The sequence below is a fragment of the Diabrotica undecimpunctata genome, chromosome 5, assembly GCF_040954645.1.
Source record: "Diabrotica undecimpunctata isolate CICGRU chromosome 5, icDiaUnde3, whole genome shotgun sequence".
Taxonomy (NCBI): Eukaryota; Metazoa; Arthropoda; class Insecta; order Coleoptera; family Chrysomelidae; genus Diabrotica; species Diabrotica undecimpunctata.
Window position 1 is genome coordinate 141,957,478 of NC_092807.1, and position 16,546 is coordinate 141,974,023.

Below are 16,546 nucleotides of genomic sequence, written 5' to 3' on the forward strand. Positions count from 1 at the left end.
TGCGCCTACAGGACTGTGTCTGCGGTAGCCTTATGGACCATCACTGGATGTGTTCCGTTGCATGTTTTGGCGGTGGAAAGAAAAGAGCTTTCTGAGAGAAGAGGTCCAAACCTTACTATGGCCGAGAAAAGACAGGAAAGGGAAAGGTCAGTTGAACGATGGCAAGAAGAATGGAACAACACGGAAGATGTGGCACAGTGGAAGAAAATGCTGATCCCGAACATAAGAGATTGGGTGGACTGTGGCCACAGGCGACTGGATTATTTCCTGACGCAGGTGCTCACAGGACACGGGTGTTTTAGGGCCTACCTCTATAGGATCGGAAAGGCTGATACAGATGAATGCCTATACTGTGGATACTCGGACACTGTGACACATACGATGTTAGATTGCAGCAGATGGATAGTGGAAAGGAACAGAATGGAGATAGAGACAGGTGTGAATTTTGTTACAGGGAGAGAAATGATTGAGAGAATGATTGAAAATAAATTAGTTTGGACTAACATACACAGCTATATCCGTGCAGTGATCAAGAAAAAGGAAGAGGAAGAAAGACTGCTAAACCAACGCTAAAGGTAAGAGTGAATGATGCTGAAAGGTGAAGCTAGAAAAGTGGGTCACACTGTATGTCGAAATCATACCGAACTAGGAGCGATGAGTGTCTTCTACGCGCTACCTGGAACGAGACAAGGAACCTCCTTGCTGATGAATAGAGTGTGGATGTGTATGAATGGAGAATGAATGAATAAAGGTAGTGATTTGGAAGTGATGCCGGCCTTACAGCGGCCATTCTGCTTCCGGATCGCCGGATGACAGAGGAGGGTCTGGTTTAGCAGGTAGGCGTTCGGCGTAGACTCGGCGACGAGAGGGCATTTTAAAGTACCTCGGGAACTATCGCCGGGAGTACGAAGAACGAATCCTGCACTAAAGTTAGTCAGGCGGCGCCCTGGACTGAGATGTCTTTTGAAGATTCCAGACCCCCCTCTATAAAGACGAAAAAAAAAGTAGAAGGGATAGGGACTGTGTGTTTGTCGGCATCTAACAATTTTAAATATACGTTTTTGCAAAATTTGTGTACCTTGTCACCTGTACACGTTTGTCTAACTTGAATATTTAGCAAAAATAGTTTTTCTTCTTCTTCTTCTTCTTTTTATATAGACATGACTCTGTCTGTTTTTTAATGTGTCTCCAGTAAGTTCCATCGTTCCATCATTTTCGTAGTCTTCCTGGATAGAAAAAATAGTGTTTCTGATATTATTGTTACATTGTCTTTGACACAATAAACAATAAATATTTGGTACTAAATTACATTGGTAGCCAATATGTTAAGCCGAAATAGAAACTTAAGAAAACATTCGATAAGGAAAGCCGATCATGTCTAGTGATAAAGACAAACAGAATAATGGTATGAATGCAGTGTAACAGTGGTCATTTTGCAGTAATTTTATAAAAATACCAGTAACTCCTTAAAATTATTTGAAGTTGTATGTAATTTTAAACGTTTGAGAAGAACGGGATTAGTTTGTTGTTGTATGCGTTCATTGTCCCAAAAACCTCAGCTCGCGGCTCTGGTTCAGCAAATATTCAATTATGCTTTAGAATAGTTTCACTAATCGACCTGTCAATCGTATTTAGTATGAAAGAGTAAGCTATTAAAGTGTAGGCGTCACATGAATATTGCTTTGAAATAGGTGAAATATTTATCTGAATCTTATTTTCTATTTTAACCTCGCTGCCCAAAAAATAAACTTTTGCGTTTCAAATTTTATTTGCATTTTTTTAGTGTTTTACTTTCTATTTTTAGACGGGTGGATGAGATTTCATCGTTAAGTATTAAGAAAAATACAAAACATTTTCTAGAAGGGGAGACCATTTTAAATTGTATTCTTCATTCAAAATGATTTTCCTTACCTCTTTACCACCATTTCCCTTCTTTTGCTTTACTGCCCCACGTATTTTATAATTATTTGTTAAGAATTGGAAAATCTGGCACATTATGATTATAATTTTCTATCCTATCAACTATTTAAAGTTTATATAGCCATCACGATATAAAAAACCATAATAGATTACAGAGTAATTCATTGAAGCAAAATGCAATTAATAATAACTAACGATTGAAGTCGTTATAGATTATAACCTCTTCGTCCTATAGTGAAACCTCCTATAACGAGTATTTTTTAACATCGTAGTAGTTAGTTCTGACTCGCTTCATTAAACCTTATCTGTTTCCAATTCTCACAGTTTACTTCGAGAATTGATGGCAGCAGATATAACTTTAATTAGTGATAAATTTCATGAAATTAATCCAAAATTGCGGGTACAATAAAATTGATGATGAAGGAGATGTATTCTTATTTTTAGAGATATATTATAGCATATCTTTATTACTTTTTACAAAACGAGTTGCATGTTACTCAATATTCTACAATGTTTATGGTTATGGATTAACTTTAATACAAATTTACTTCCGAATAAGTAATGGATTTGACCGTTACTTGATTGAAATTCTTTTTATTTAACAATAAAACACTGAAAACTTTCACAAAATTTATTTAAATATCTTATCACTATACAGCTGTTCGGGCAGAGTGCCTTTCTCAAGTCGAGAAGACCTGAGACTCTCCTCAAGACTTGAGAACGGCACTCTGCTGAAACAGCTGTAGTGATAAGATATTTTAATAAATTTTGTAGAAGTTTTCAGTGTTTTATGGTTATATAATTTACTTTCGGCTTAATTTTTGTTCTATATTGATTTATATGATTATAGTGATTATACTACTTTCTGTTGTGGATGTTATATATTTTAGATATGCTTTTTTGCATATGCGACCAATGGGTTCTAACAACTCAAATAAAACCAGTAGTAATTCCGACTATGGATCTATAAGGGAAAGGAAAGTACTTGTGAAAATAGAGTCTCCAATCTAACACTCCTAAAAAGTAACGTCTTTTTATCTAAATAAGAAGCAAGAATGGATTTTTTAAGGCATGGGATTCTATCAAAACATCGCTTATCGTTATGGTGACCTCGCAGTACAAGCACTCAAGGATTGGGCTAAGACCAAACAAAAACTTGCAAGAGAATACAACAAGAGGTGTTTTCTATTACGCTGTAGATCATCCAACATCACAGCTTCACACATTACACGTTCCACTTCATCCATCACAAAATTGTTGCAAAGACAGGACAAAGGACACTTTACAATTTACCAGGTTAGAAAACAGAATTTTGAATTTAGAAATTTCAAATTGCATTAAAGTCATTCACAGTTTAGAGTCTAACTTATCAAAATTCAAAAGAAACATCATTCAATTAACTTCTGAATTCATTTTTAATAACTTTTCTAGTAAACAACAAGTTGTATATAACAGAACTTTTCACAAAACCAAATTAAGTAACACTAACAAATATAATAGGCTATTCAATCTTGAGCTGAACTTAAAACTAAAGACAAAGCCGGGCTGGATTAAGAACCTTTCCAATGTAACTTTACCAGATGATATCTCTAGATTTTTGTTTTTAGGTCCTAAGTTTAGCATAGAATCTATCTTAGGGAAAGACATCCCTATTAAGGATATGTTGGCTGACGTTGAAACAATTATGTATTCTATCACTGATGTGCATCAGAGGGACGTACTTATAGCTGGATCTACGTACATCATTACCGATTATTTACATAAAAACAATAACAAAAATAGCTTTTACTTTTTCAGAGCTATGTTACAAAAAACTCATAAGTTTCTTAGTGAAAACACTAACATCATTGTAATGCCTTCAGACAAATGTAATGTAACTATAGTTCTGGAAAATCAGAGATATTTAGATCTATGCCTTGAATTGCTCAATTCTGATAATGCATATGAGAGATTGAACAGAGATCCAACTAACACTGTTCAAACCAAATGTAACAACCTCATTAAGGAATTGTGTGGCTCAAGGCAAATAGATGAGGCTACAAAGAAAAAACTAACTAGCTACAAGGGTGTTATACCCAAATTTTACGCGTTGCCCAAGATCCATTAACCACAGCTTGCAGTTCGTCCCATTGTTGCATGTATTGGTGCCCCTACTAATTTAATAGCATCTTTTTTACCTGAGATCTTAACCAATGCATATGTTTCGAATAAATATTACTATGTAGTTTCATTATTCACCAATGTACATCTAGATGCAGCTTTAATAGCTATTGAAAACAATTGGAATTTTATTAGTTCTCACTGCAATATCAGCTTGGTGTACTTCAAAAAAACTCATCTCTTTTTTGTTTAATAACACCTATTTCACATTCAATAATACTGTGTTTAGACAAACACAAGAAACTCCTATGGGAGATACTATCTCTCCCATTTTGGCCTGTTATGTGATGGATCATTTACTGGATATGGTGATCCAAGAATTCTCCTTTCATATTCCTTTTGTAAAAAAGTATGTGAATGACAATCCTAGCTATTCGTAGCAATGGATCTACAGAAATCTTAAATGTATTCAATAGTTATGACCCTCTATTACAGTTCACAATCCAACATGAGGATGATCTATGCTCAGTCCCCTTTCTTGATTATATATATATATATATATATATATATATATAGATATAAAAATAAAATTAGGTCCAATGAAAGGAGCAAAAGGTACCACATGCTGATCTAAATTACTTGTTATGTATCTTGCAGCAGTCATAGAACCTCTATCTACAATAACTAAATCATATGGGCTTCTGAACTGATACCAGCCCAAACCATAACGGAGCCCCCCGATAACTTATCCTTTCCGCAATATTACATTAAAAATATCGCCCGTCTGGTGACCTTAGACAAAATCTGGACTCATCTGAGAACAATACATTGCTCCAATCTGCATCACTCCAGTTTTCATGTTCTCTTGCAAAGGCAAGGCGAGCTCTGCGATGTTCTATGGATAGTATTGGAGATAGAGCTGGCCTTCTGGATAATAAATTACCTTCTACAAATCGTCGACGAACTGCCCATCTGCTTACATCCACATTTCTCACTTCGCTCATACAATTTGCCAGTTCAACTGAAGTTAGATGCCGATTTCTCAAACATGATGAGACCAGAAATCGATCATCTCTTTCGGATGTTACCCTTCTACGACCTGATCCTGGTCTTGTTGTGAAGTTACCGGTGTCGCTAAAACGACGAACTGCTCTTTGAACCGAAGATCGACTAACACCCAACATTTCAGCTGCATAATATTGGCTACGACCATCTTGAACTAAAGTCACTGCCCTTGCAGCATCTGTCGGAGTTAGAAACATTTAGGAAGGATAATTAAATAAAAATATAACACGTTTTGAAAATAAAATCACTACACTAGTATGGTTGTTGAATTAAAAACAATATTCAATAAATATTTACTTGCTTCAGACCCTTTTTGACAAAAACCTGAAATACCAATTTGTTTTAAGAAATATAAAAAGTAATATTAAAAATATTATTTTATTTCTCGTATACGAGGGTACACCTAAATTTACATACGTAATTTAATGTCTCTAAAATTATACAACTTCAAATAAATAAGAAATAATGAATGGATAGATTTTTTTGCACTTGAGTGTATATACCGGATATAAAAAAAAACATGATGTCAGGTCAGAAGAGTACCATATCCTACTTTTTATTTACTTTTTATCTAAATAAGAAGTAAGAACAGAAAAAACAGCTGAGTTGAAACCATTCTTATTAAAAATTCATCATCATCATTGGCTCTACAACCTTTAGTGAGTCTTGGCTTGTTCTAACATCAGCTCCCATACCTTCTTATCATTCGCCTAATTTTTCCAAGATCATTAAATATTTACAATACGTAGGCGTGACTAATTAGAAAAAAAAAGCTTTAAAAAGCACTTAATAAAATTCTGAAAAAAACAAAAAAAAGAGAAAAGGCGACTACCAAAAGGACACTCATTATTAATGAACGTATAGCGACATACGAGATATGACATGACACTATTGATGATAATAATACACTATGTAAATTTGATTTATTAACCTGAAGAAGGCCTTTGACTGAGTACAAAATAAACAACTAGCCGAATCGTAGCATATGATACATCAAATCAAACGAGGTAAGACGTATAGTACATAATAATGTATATAGCGTGTCATCAATATATATGTATATATATACATATATATATATATATATATATATATATATATATATATATATATATATATATACATATATAGAACAAAAAAGACTAAAGTGGTATGGACATGTAAGAAGAACTAGCGACAGCAGATGGATAAAGAGAATAACCGAATGGAGCCCATAGGAAGGAGGGAAAGGGGACGATCCCGAAAATCCTGGAGGAACGAAGTAGAGGACGCCATGAGTAAGAGAGTTCTAAACGATGGAGAATGGGACAACAGAGAGCGATGGAAATGGTTGAGGGAGGGAAGGCAGTGAATACTGTAGAATCCCTGAATATATATATATATATATATATATATATATATATATATATATATATATATATATATATACATATATATATATATATATATATATATATACATATATATATATATATATATATATATATATATATATATATATATATATATATATATATATATATATATATATATATATATATATATATATACCGGATACAGTGAAAAACATGATGTCAGGTTAGAAGAGTACCATATTCTACTTTTTATTTACTTGGCTTACATGCAAGAAGTTTATTACTTTAGAAATTTGAGGAGTAACTGTGGATAGCAATTGATTGAATCCTTGTCGCATGCGACGGTCAAAATTACTAGTTAATAATACAACACTACCTAGGTTTGTTTTTATTGTCACTTTTCTTTGAGACTGCTTTATTTTTGTTAATATTAATTGATTGATATGCAGTCTGATGAATTCCTCATTTATTTTTTCATGTTTATTGTCTATATATCTAATTCAGAACAAAAAGGATTTAAAATAAGGTTATGTTTCGTTGATTTTTTCTATATAACGTATAATATCTTATAATTTGCTTCCGTTGATTAAATGAATTGAAAGTATACCAAATTATAAGAAATTGTAATTGCATAATTAAAGATTAAAAGAAGTGCTTTAATGTTTTGCAGGTGTTGATGTTACCACATAAATTAAAAACATTTTTATGTATTTGTGGCTTCATTAAACTATCACTAGAAACATTACATGATAAAGAAGTTATTAATATGTAGATGCATCATGGAATACAAGCATCCGTTCCAAGAATATTCTTTTCATGTTCGATTATAATTAATTGGAAAAAGTACCTTTAAACCAATTATATCTAACTAGATTAGCCGATCTGATTTAGATAAGATATCCTTTTAAATTCTTCATTTATAAGACCGATAATGAAGGTGATTTCTCATCTTCTTGGTAAAAATACGTGGAATAATATGCGAAATATGCCTTTTAATAAACTAACCAGCCAATAGAATGTAGAATAACATAATTTACAACTCTCGAAGCTTTTAAATGAATTCTTACATGATGTAAATTACTAGTGGTTGATCACTCATAAGCCTTTAACAAAATTAAAATGTGAGTACATTTTCTTCAAATATTCAGTATTTCAAAACAACGAATTTGGATAAAAGCATATAATATATATATATATATATATATATATATATATATATATATATATATATATACACACACATATATATATATATATATATATATATATATATATATATATATATATAAATATATAACTGTTTTGGATGGGTTGGAGTCAATAAAAGGGCTATTGGTTAACTATTTTTTTAATCTCGAGCTTTCAACTGTGTTTACAATAATTATTATCAAGAGCTAAAAAAGACAAAATATCTTACAAGGTTGAACTAAAAAGAAAAAACAATTTTTTGTTAACTTACCAAATAAAAATTAGTTTAGTAAGTAAAAATTACTGCTAATACATTTTCAAAATAATTAATATAAAAATGTTTTAATCCAATAAATGTTTCTCTGAAAATTTTTATAATTTTGAAAACATTTTTTTAATACAAAAATAATTGAATTTATAAATAAGTTAAAATAGCAATCAATTACAAATAAGCCTCAATGTCATAAATGCCAACATAAAATTTTTATTTTTGACAATTATATTGCCAAAAGTAAAATTTCGTTTAAACATTCTTTTTTGTTTAGTAACAAAAAAATAAAGAAGATTTATTCACCGTTGACAGATGTCTGAAAAAATGTAACAGATATATGGAGAATTAAATATGACATTTTAAAAGTTTTATATATAAATCATAGAAAGAATATAATTATAAATTTTACTTAGATTTTGAATTTCTGATCTTTTGTTTAAATTATTATCACTTTTGCTAATACAAACCATTTCCAAAAAAGTCCTTTTAAATTTATTACTTTTACTACATAAAATTTTAATGTTATCAAAATCCATAATATGGTCTAATGCGATTTGAAAGATTTCTTCCGGTCTCACCAACATATTCAGCCTCACACTGAGTACAACTAATGCTGTATACTAAATTCGTTTTTTCAAATTTGAAAACATTGTTTGTATTAAAAAAATGTTTTCAAAATTATAAAAATTTTCAGAGAAATATTTGTTAGATTAAAGCATTTTTATATTAATTATTTTGAAAATGTATTAGCAGTAATTTTTACTTACTAAACTAATTTTTATTTGGTAAGTTAACAAAAAATTGTTTTTTCTTTTTAGTTCAACCTTGTAAGATATTTTGTCTTTTTTCGCTCTTGATAATAATTGTAAACACAGTTGAAAGCTCGAGATTAAAAAAATAGTTAACCAATAGCCCTTTTATTGACTCCAACCCATCCAAAACAGTTATATATTTGTTCCAAACGAGTCACAAGTACTTCTTTTTTCTTATATATATATATATATATATATATATATATATATATATATATATATATATATATATATATATATATATCTATATACATATATATACATAAATATATATATATGTATATAGACTTTAAACAAACTTTTGATAATGTGAAAAGAGACAAAATGTTGGAAGATCTCCGAAATCTAGGTATATTAAAAAAATATATCAGCCTCATAAAAATAATATTGCAGGGTTCAAAAGCCGCAGTTAGACTAGATGGAGAACTATCTCCCCTGTTTGACATCAACATGGGGGTGAGACAGAAACCACTTTCAATTATGCTGTTCAATCTAGTTCTTGAATCATTCAAGTAACCTAGTTTACAAATTTCTGCATATGCAGACGATGTCGCCAGCCATTATTAGTAGAAGCAAGACACGACTAATGGAAACGTTCAAGGAAATTGATCCTGAAGTACAAAAAAGAGGGCTTAAAATAAACGAAACAAAAACTAAGTATGGCCATCAAAAGAACATCTGAGAATGAAAATAATATAGCAATAGGCAGCTATACTATTGAACGTGTGGATGCTTTCACATATCTTGTAGCATTTGTAAATTCCTTGGTATTTATTGAAATCCTCTCATATGTATTAGAACACCAAAGTATTGGTGTTCGTTTTTCTCTTTGCGTTTCCGAGTAGATATAAACACATTTTTTAAGTTTGTTTATATCACGGACACATATTCTTTGATATTTTTCTTTAATTTAAGCCTCTCGATACAGCATTTCAAACAAACATCCATTTAGATCGCTGAGAAGGTTTCGCCGGAAAGATAATTGCGACACTCTTGCCGAGGAGTGGTCAAGAGCGGTTGACTTCAGCGTGAGTCCAAATGTTTCGTCGAATTTGTAATTTCTCGTTTTTTGTCCCTTTTTATGGAAAATAAGTAGTTTTGTGGCAGTTAATAGTAGCAGTTCAATGTATAGTTGCAGTCTAAGTGAGATTTTGAAAAATAACCACATTTTGCTATTGTGTTAAGTTCTACCTGTTCCAGTTTTTTAAGGAGAAAAGTTTCCAGTTCCAAAGTTTGTGTTCCAGTGCCCCAACTTCCAACCTCAATAATTCGCAGTGTGATATTCAGTTTTTTTTCGTATGGCAGAGAGTTTAAGCCTAGTTCTACCCCCCAGAAATTCCAGTTAAGTTTAGTTTCCACCCCCAAAAGTAATTTAGTGAAATCAAGGTAACTTTTATGTTTAAATTTTAAAGAAAAATAAACATTTTTATTAATAATTTCTTTCATCATTTAAAAAGATAATTTTTTATTTGTAATAATTTATTTTTGCTATAAATTATAGCCCAGTAACGAGAGTGAGTGTTTATATTTGTTATTTTTGTATTTACTTTTGTGACTATAAATATAGTATTTTTGTATTGTCTATTTTTGTAACTGTTTGTGGTGAGACTGTTTGAAAATTGAAAATTAAATGTTTAATTACTTTTCGTTACAATTTTTAAATGTTTCCCCAAAACAATTTGTTTCTCACATATGTCGTTATAATTTGACACCTCGAAGCGGCGTCCTTATTTAAAATAGGTAGAGGTCCTTCTTGTTGTTTTGTTTGTCCATTTGTTCCAAGAGATTCATGTAAGTACCCCTTTGTTTCATTTTTGTAGTTGTCCCGATCCAATCACCTTGCCATTCACTTATCTACGACCCAGCTACTCCAAATAAACCCTGAGTGCCGTTCGCATAAGTTCCGTTTATTTTGCTTGCCCTATCTCACACCCTCTGTCCCCAATTTTCAACCCCCCATAGTAATACCCTATGTGGTAGACAAAATATTTCGTTACAATCTGGGCACAGAAATCAATCAGAAGAATTCCGTAAGTAGCGAAATTAATGCACGTATTTCCAGTGAAAATCGTACATACTATGCTAATAAAACATTGGTGACATCGAAATTATTAGACAAAAGAACCAAAATGACTATCTACATAACTTTGATTAGACCCGTAGTAACCTATAGTTGTGAAACCTGGGTAATGACGAACAAAGAGGAAGCCCAACTCAGGACATTCGAGAGAAAGGTACTGAAAAAAATATATGGGCCGGTGCAAGAGGAAGACGGCACATGGAGAATCAGGAGTAACGACGAGGTTAATGAACTGAATGAAGGGTATGACATTGTAAGATTTGTGAAAAGTCAAAGACTGTCATGGCTGGGACATGTTCAGCGAGAAGAAGTCACGAAAACGACAAGGAAGATGTTATTGTGGAAGCCGGTAGAAAGGCGGAAAAAAGGAAGGCCCAGGACGAGATGGTTGGATGACGTGAAAGACGACCTGAAAACCATGAATATAAGGCAATGGAGGAGAAGAACCTAAGAGAGATCTGCATGGAAGGACATAGCCAGACAGGCAAAGACCCATCCAGGGTTATAATGCCAAAAGAATAAGAAGAATAATAAGCTTAAAACCATATGCAAACCTATTTTACAATATTTAACATTAACATTTTAATCGTTAAATGATTTAATTCAATAAAATAAGCCTTTTTCTTTAATTTGGAGCTTTCAGAATTCATATAGACCCAATAGTTTACTCATAATAACAGTGTAGATAAAAGCTTTTTAGGATAAACTTTTTTTTAAGCTTTCCAATAACTATTAAATGAAACTTCTTGAATTTTTTAAAGCTTAATATTTGTGATATTGTCCCCATTCTCACAAGTTTTTTGTACATTTTTAGATGACTTATTAATATTATTCAAAAAATCGACTATTGAAGCATTTTTTCAATAATTAAGCAATGAATTAACAAAAATAATTTTACGAACTCTCATTTTAAGTTTTAACTTTTTCTTTGCTTTTTCAATAAAATTGTGTCACTTTTCCATATAATTTGCCGGTCTTTACCTGTAGTATTTAAAATCAAATGGCCATTTTCTATTGTTTATAAGTAAAAAGTGACTTTAATGTTTTGTATATTTTTTTTATTACACATTGTTATCACTAAATTTATTAAAACACAGTTGTTAGATCCCTGTATCAAAAAGTGTCAAAAAACAGTTAGTTACCTTGTCTTTAATATCAATATGTAGATCTATTTTAGAGATATAATAGTGTATACTTTCCAATACAGTTGCAAGCCTTCCTTATATCCTGAAAGCATATTTTGTGTTACAATTACTGTGTTAGGTAAAAATATGAGTCATATTTAAAAACCTGTAAACATGTTTTTTTATTCACTAATATGTTGTAGATTGTACGAGATAATTCTACCAGCTGGCAGAAAGAAAACCGGTCAGACGATGACCCACATTTACCTTCTAGTATAAATCAGAGGGATTCTCCTGAATTCTAGGCCCGTTGTGTTTTCATATATAATAATGGATTTTTCATTGAAGAGTCAGTTAATTCTGAAGACGCGCTCGCGAATTTAATTGTTACGTTCGGATATATAAATTATTGTAAGATAAATTAATATAAATAAAGAAAATAAATTAAATTCGTAAGTGTTATAAATATTGAACCTTTAGTAAATTAAGATAAGAACAAGACATTATAAATTAAAGAATTCACAACAAAATATAAATAATTATAAATAAATAAAAGACTTTACAACTGCTTATGTAACACACATTTTTTTAAACGATTGAAAACTATTTCGCTTATTCTAAACTTACCTCTCCATTCTCCATAGGAGTCAACTTGGAATAAAAAGAAGTACATATCACTTCGTTGTCGGTAAAGTAGTGCGGCTTTCCTTTTGTAGCTGGAATTCCGAAACGTTCGAGACACTCTTTGTCTGTTCGTGCAAAATACTGCCAAGGCTCGTAATTTTGATCGTCTATGGAACGTTCTAAAATCCAAGTTCCTGGTCGTGGGGAATTCGCCATTTTAATTATGACGTAGGCAATTTGGTACACCTGTAATTGAAAAGTTAATTAAATTTATTTGTTTATTCTAGAAATCTTATAGAAACATTACATATGTATTTAAGGATAAAATAGAAAATATGTTAAACAATGCTGTAGTATAATGTTGTTACAAAATTGTCGCAAACAATTTAGAGATCAATTTTTTTCATTTGATTATAATTTTCGTCTACATTTGAATTTTTTAGCTTGTTTTTTACCAGGTCTCGTTTTCGCTTATTTTTTAAGTATGTTTTGGTATCAACAATTGTCTTTCTACGACTCAAAACTTCATTATTTCTGAGGTCAGTGGTCGACAACTCAAAGACTTCGATCCTATCCACTATTCCTATTCGACTCCATACAACACAATAGGCAAGATATAACATTTGAGCACACTTATTCTAGTATACCATTTTTCAAAGTAAAAACGTTGCACACACACAATTTATATAAAGTGACTTATATTTAAAATTTCCAGAACGTCAACCTTAGAGTTCAAATTTCCCTAACATAGCTAATAATACGAAACCCGTACGGAACTGCTTGATCTTTCATGGGCGTCAACATAGTATAATAATCAGAAAAATGTAATCATCATTATATTGGGGATTTTAGAATTATATTGATTAAATAACCAAAAACATTTGTTATTATTAATAATATAAATTTTTTGAAATAACTCTTTAAATCTAATATTCCCCAAAATAATAATTTTAATTAAATATATTAGACAATTGTACGCAACTGATATGGGAATACTTCAAATTTTAATGACAGTTCAGTGTATGGCAAAATTGTTTAAAGTGTTGCCGCTATTTTAGAGTAAGAATTTTGTTTATGTTTTGATTCCTTAGGCAATTTGATCATAATATATTATATATTAATAGATTCTATTTATAAATACATATTAAATTTAGGTTAATAGCTTTAAAAACTAATTACTGTTATGTATTGTGATTATGCTATGCCAAAACAAATAAATAGTCTGTAGAAAGCTGATAAGCTTTCATATAAGATAGATTATTTTGAACAAGAAATAATGGCGGGACGTTTTTACTATTACTGCTCTAAAAGAGGTAAGTTTAGAATTTAGAATATATAATTTTGTATTAAAATGTTTTCTTATGTATTTTAGTGTGTTACAGTAGTCTTAAAGCTAAGTGTATTTGCTGTTAATATAACAGTTTGACAAATAGTTGACATTTTAAAGATTCCTCACTTACTAACTATTCTGATGTTTTGGCAATGCTGTGGGGTTCTGACGTCGTAAATCTTTATTAACGTGCAATCATTTTTATATAAAAAAATCGGTTGCCTGTAAAGTCGGTTTTACGGGCGAAGATTTTACGTGACAACGTCTTTTTCTCGGTAGAATATTTATTGATATGAATATTATTAAATTGCACAATAGGAACAAGGAATTGAATGAAAATAAGAATTGCACAAATTTTAACTATAGAAATATATTTTGTTTACTAAAACATTGTACATGTAAACTTAAACTTAACTAATTTCTATTTGAGTGATTTTGTTGAGGATAGGACGATGATAGGAGAAATAGCATCGCACCAGCGGACCGATCATGTTTGAGTGGGAGAGAGACGCAAGGCATTCGCCGGTCCGGCGGGCCTCTCTCTCGTTCGGTGACTCATCGTAACAGACGTGAGCGGGCGTTACACTTTTTCATGAGTGACTCCGAGCCACAACCTAATTTAAGACGTTGTCACGTCAAAATTCTATACTTAGTGGTTAATGTCTATAGAGAAAAAGATTCTTGATTTTCAAAATATTGTTTTGGCATGGTTAATCCCACCTTTTAGTATGTAATTCATCACAATTACATTTTTCATTTAATGTAGCTTAAGATAAGTAGTTAACCTCATGACGTGTTCAATTATATGCTTACTGATACGACCTAACTGTTCACCGTATTCATTAATTTTGTTCAAAATTTTCTAAAGCTAGTTGAAACATGTTTCCAACATAAATATTGAACTAAATAGAAGCTTCCGTTAAAATATAGTTATTATTGCAAATTTCGGCTGACTGGCTGCAATACTGTTCTTCTTTTGATTCTCATATCTCACATTATCAATACTGGTTTTCTGTAATCGTTCTAAAAGTGGCTGGTGACTAATATTATCAAAGGTTTTTGAATGGTCAATGAAGCATATAAAAATAGCATAGCATAGCACTTTTGTAGAAGTAACTTTAAAGAAAGTAACGCTTTTGTGGTGCCAAATACTTTAATGTTTCCGAACTGTGTAATCCCACTTATATTCTCGCATTTTTAGTACATCCTCGAATGGATTACCCGCAGAAATGCCTTAAGGGCATAACTCATTAAACTGATTAGTCTGTGGTGTTCCCAAACTTTGGAAATTGTTTTCTTTGGTATGGCAACAAAAGTTTAGCTGTTGTTCTTGTGGAGATTTATAAATGTAGAGTCTTCTAGAATGTAGTTTAAAGAAGGTGTTCTAAATGACGAGATATTCGTTACAGCAAAATTGAATTAATATTTCACCTAGTTTATTTCTATCACCCAGACCGTACACACCAGTTACTCCCTCTACAGTACCGTTACCAACTTTTGCATCTAAATCTATTGCGTCCATTGCATCATCCAGCCTCAAAAGTCCGCTGCTGAACGTAGGCCTCTTTCTTGTGTTTTTAAACCCGTCTATCTTAAGCCACTCTCATCCAGTTTTTGTTTTGTTTTGTAGATAGTCGACCGACGCTTCCCTTATCTTCTCTTGGTCTTCATTCCAATGACGTGTTTGTTCATCGCACATCCGTCATTCTAGCTATGTGTTCTGTCACTTTTAAAAGTTTCTCTCAGTTTTCGGTATGCTGCCCACCCTAGACCAATTTTTCTCTTCAGTTCATGGGTCTTATTAACCTCAGGAGTTATTTTGTTAATTTTTTCCGTCATCCAAAAAAACTTTGAAGATAATAAAATATTAGTCAAAAAGCCAAATATACAATTGATATGAATCTAGTGAAATGAGAAATCAAAAACATTACGGCCTTCTCCGGCTGATTCTCCAAGGGAAGGTAAATGGTAAAACCGGGAAGAAGACGCATTTTCTGGCTTCAAAATTGACGAAAGTGGTCTAACACGACTACCACTGAACTGTTCCGCGCTGCAATAAACAAAGTAAAGATAGCCGTGATGATCGCCAACATCCGGAACGGATAGGCACTTTAAGAAGAAGATGAATCTAGTAGGCTGCTGCCATTTAGGTATTTAAAGTTATTAATAAACGTCAGTATAATATTTGTGCGCGTATTAAATTTAATTATGGATCATTTGTCCGAGACTCAAAGAATAGACATTTTAATTATGATTGGGTATGGTAATAAAACAAGAACTCAAAAAGGAGGTTCATGAAACGTTTAATAATAAATACCCTGGTCAACAAGTTTTGAAGTCTATAGTTACCAAAATTGAAAAGAAGTTTCGTTATACTGGAGATGAAAAAAATATTGAAAAACCAGGTAGATATGTTAAATTTACTGATGAAAAAAAGTTAGATGTACTTCTAGAGATTGAGGAAAATCCGCATAAGACAACTCAAGGACTTGCCGCCGTCAATAATGTAAAAATGCAGATGATCCTGATAGAAGGCAAGAATTCTGTGAAATGATGATTCATAAACAAAATAGTTTTTTCTGATGAAGCGACGTTTCATTTAAAAGGAACAGTTAATACACAGAACTGTAGATATTGGAACAGAGAAAATCATCACTGGGCATGTGAGACTCACAGG

At 31.6% G+C, this 16,546-nt stretch overlaps 1 protein-coding gene across 1 annotated transcript in view; it reads right to left on the reverse strand.

Moving 5' to 3' along the window:
• wb (wing blister) overlaps positions 1-16,546 on the reverse strand; it is a 600,221-nt gene that overhangs the window by 351,424 nt on the left and 232,251 nt on the right. Inside the window, exon 3 of the mRNA XM_072533566.1 lies at positions 12,543-12,785. Within this exon, the coding sequence (XP_072389667.1) occupies positions 12,543-12,785 (243 nt within the window). The remainder of the gene's footprint in view (positions 1-12,542; positions 12,786-16,546) is intronic.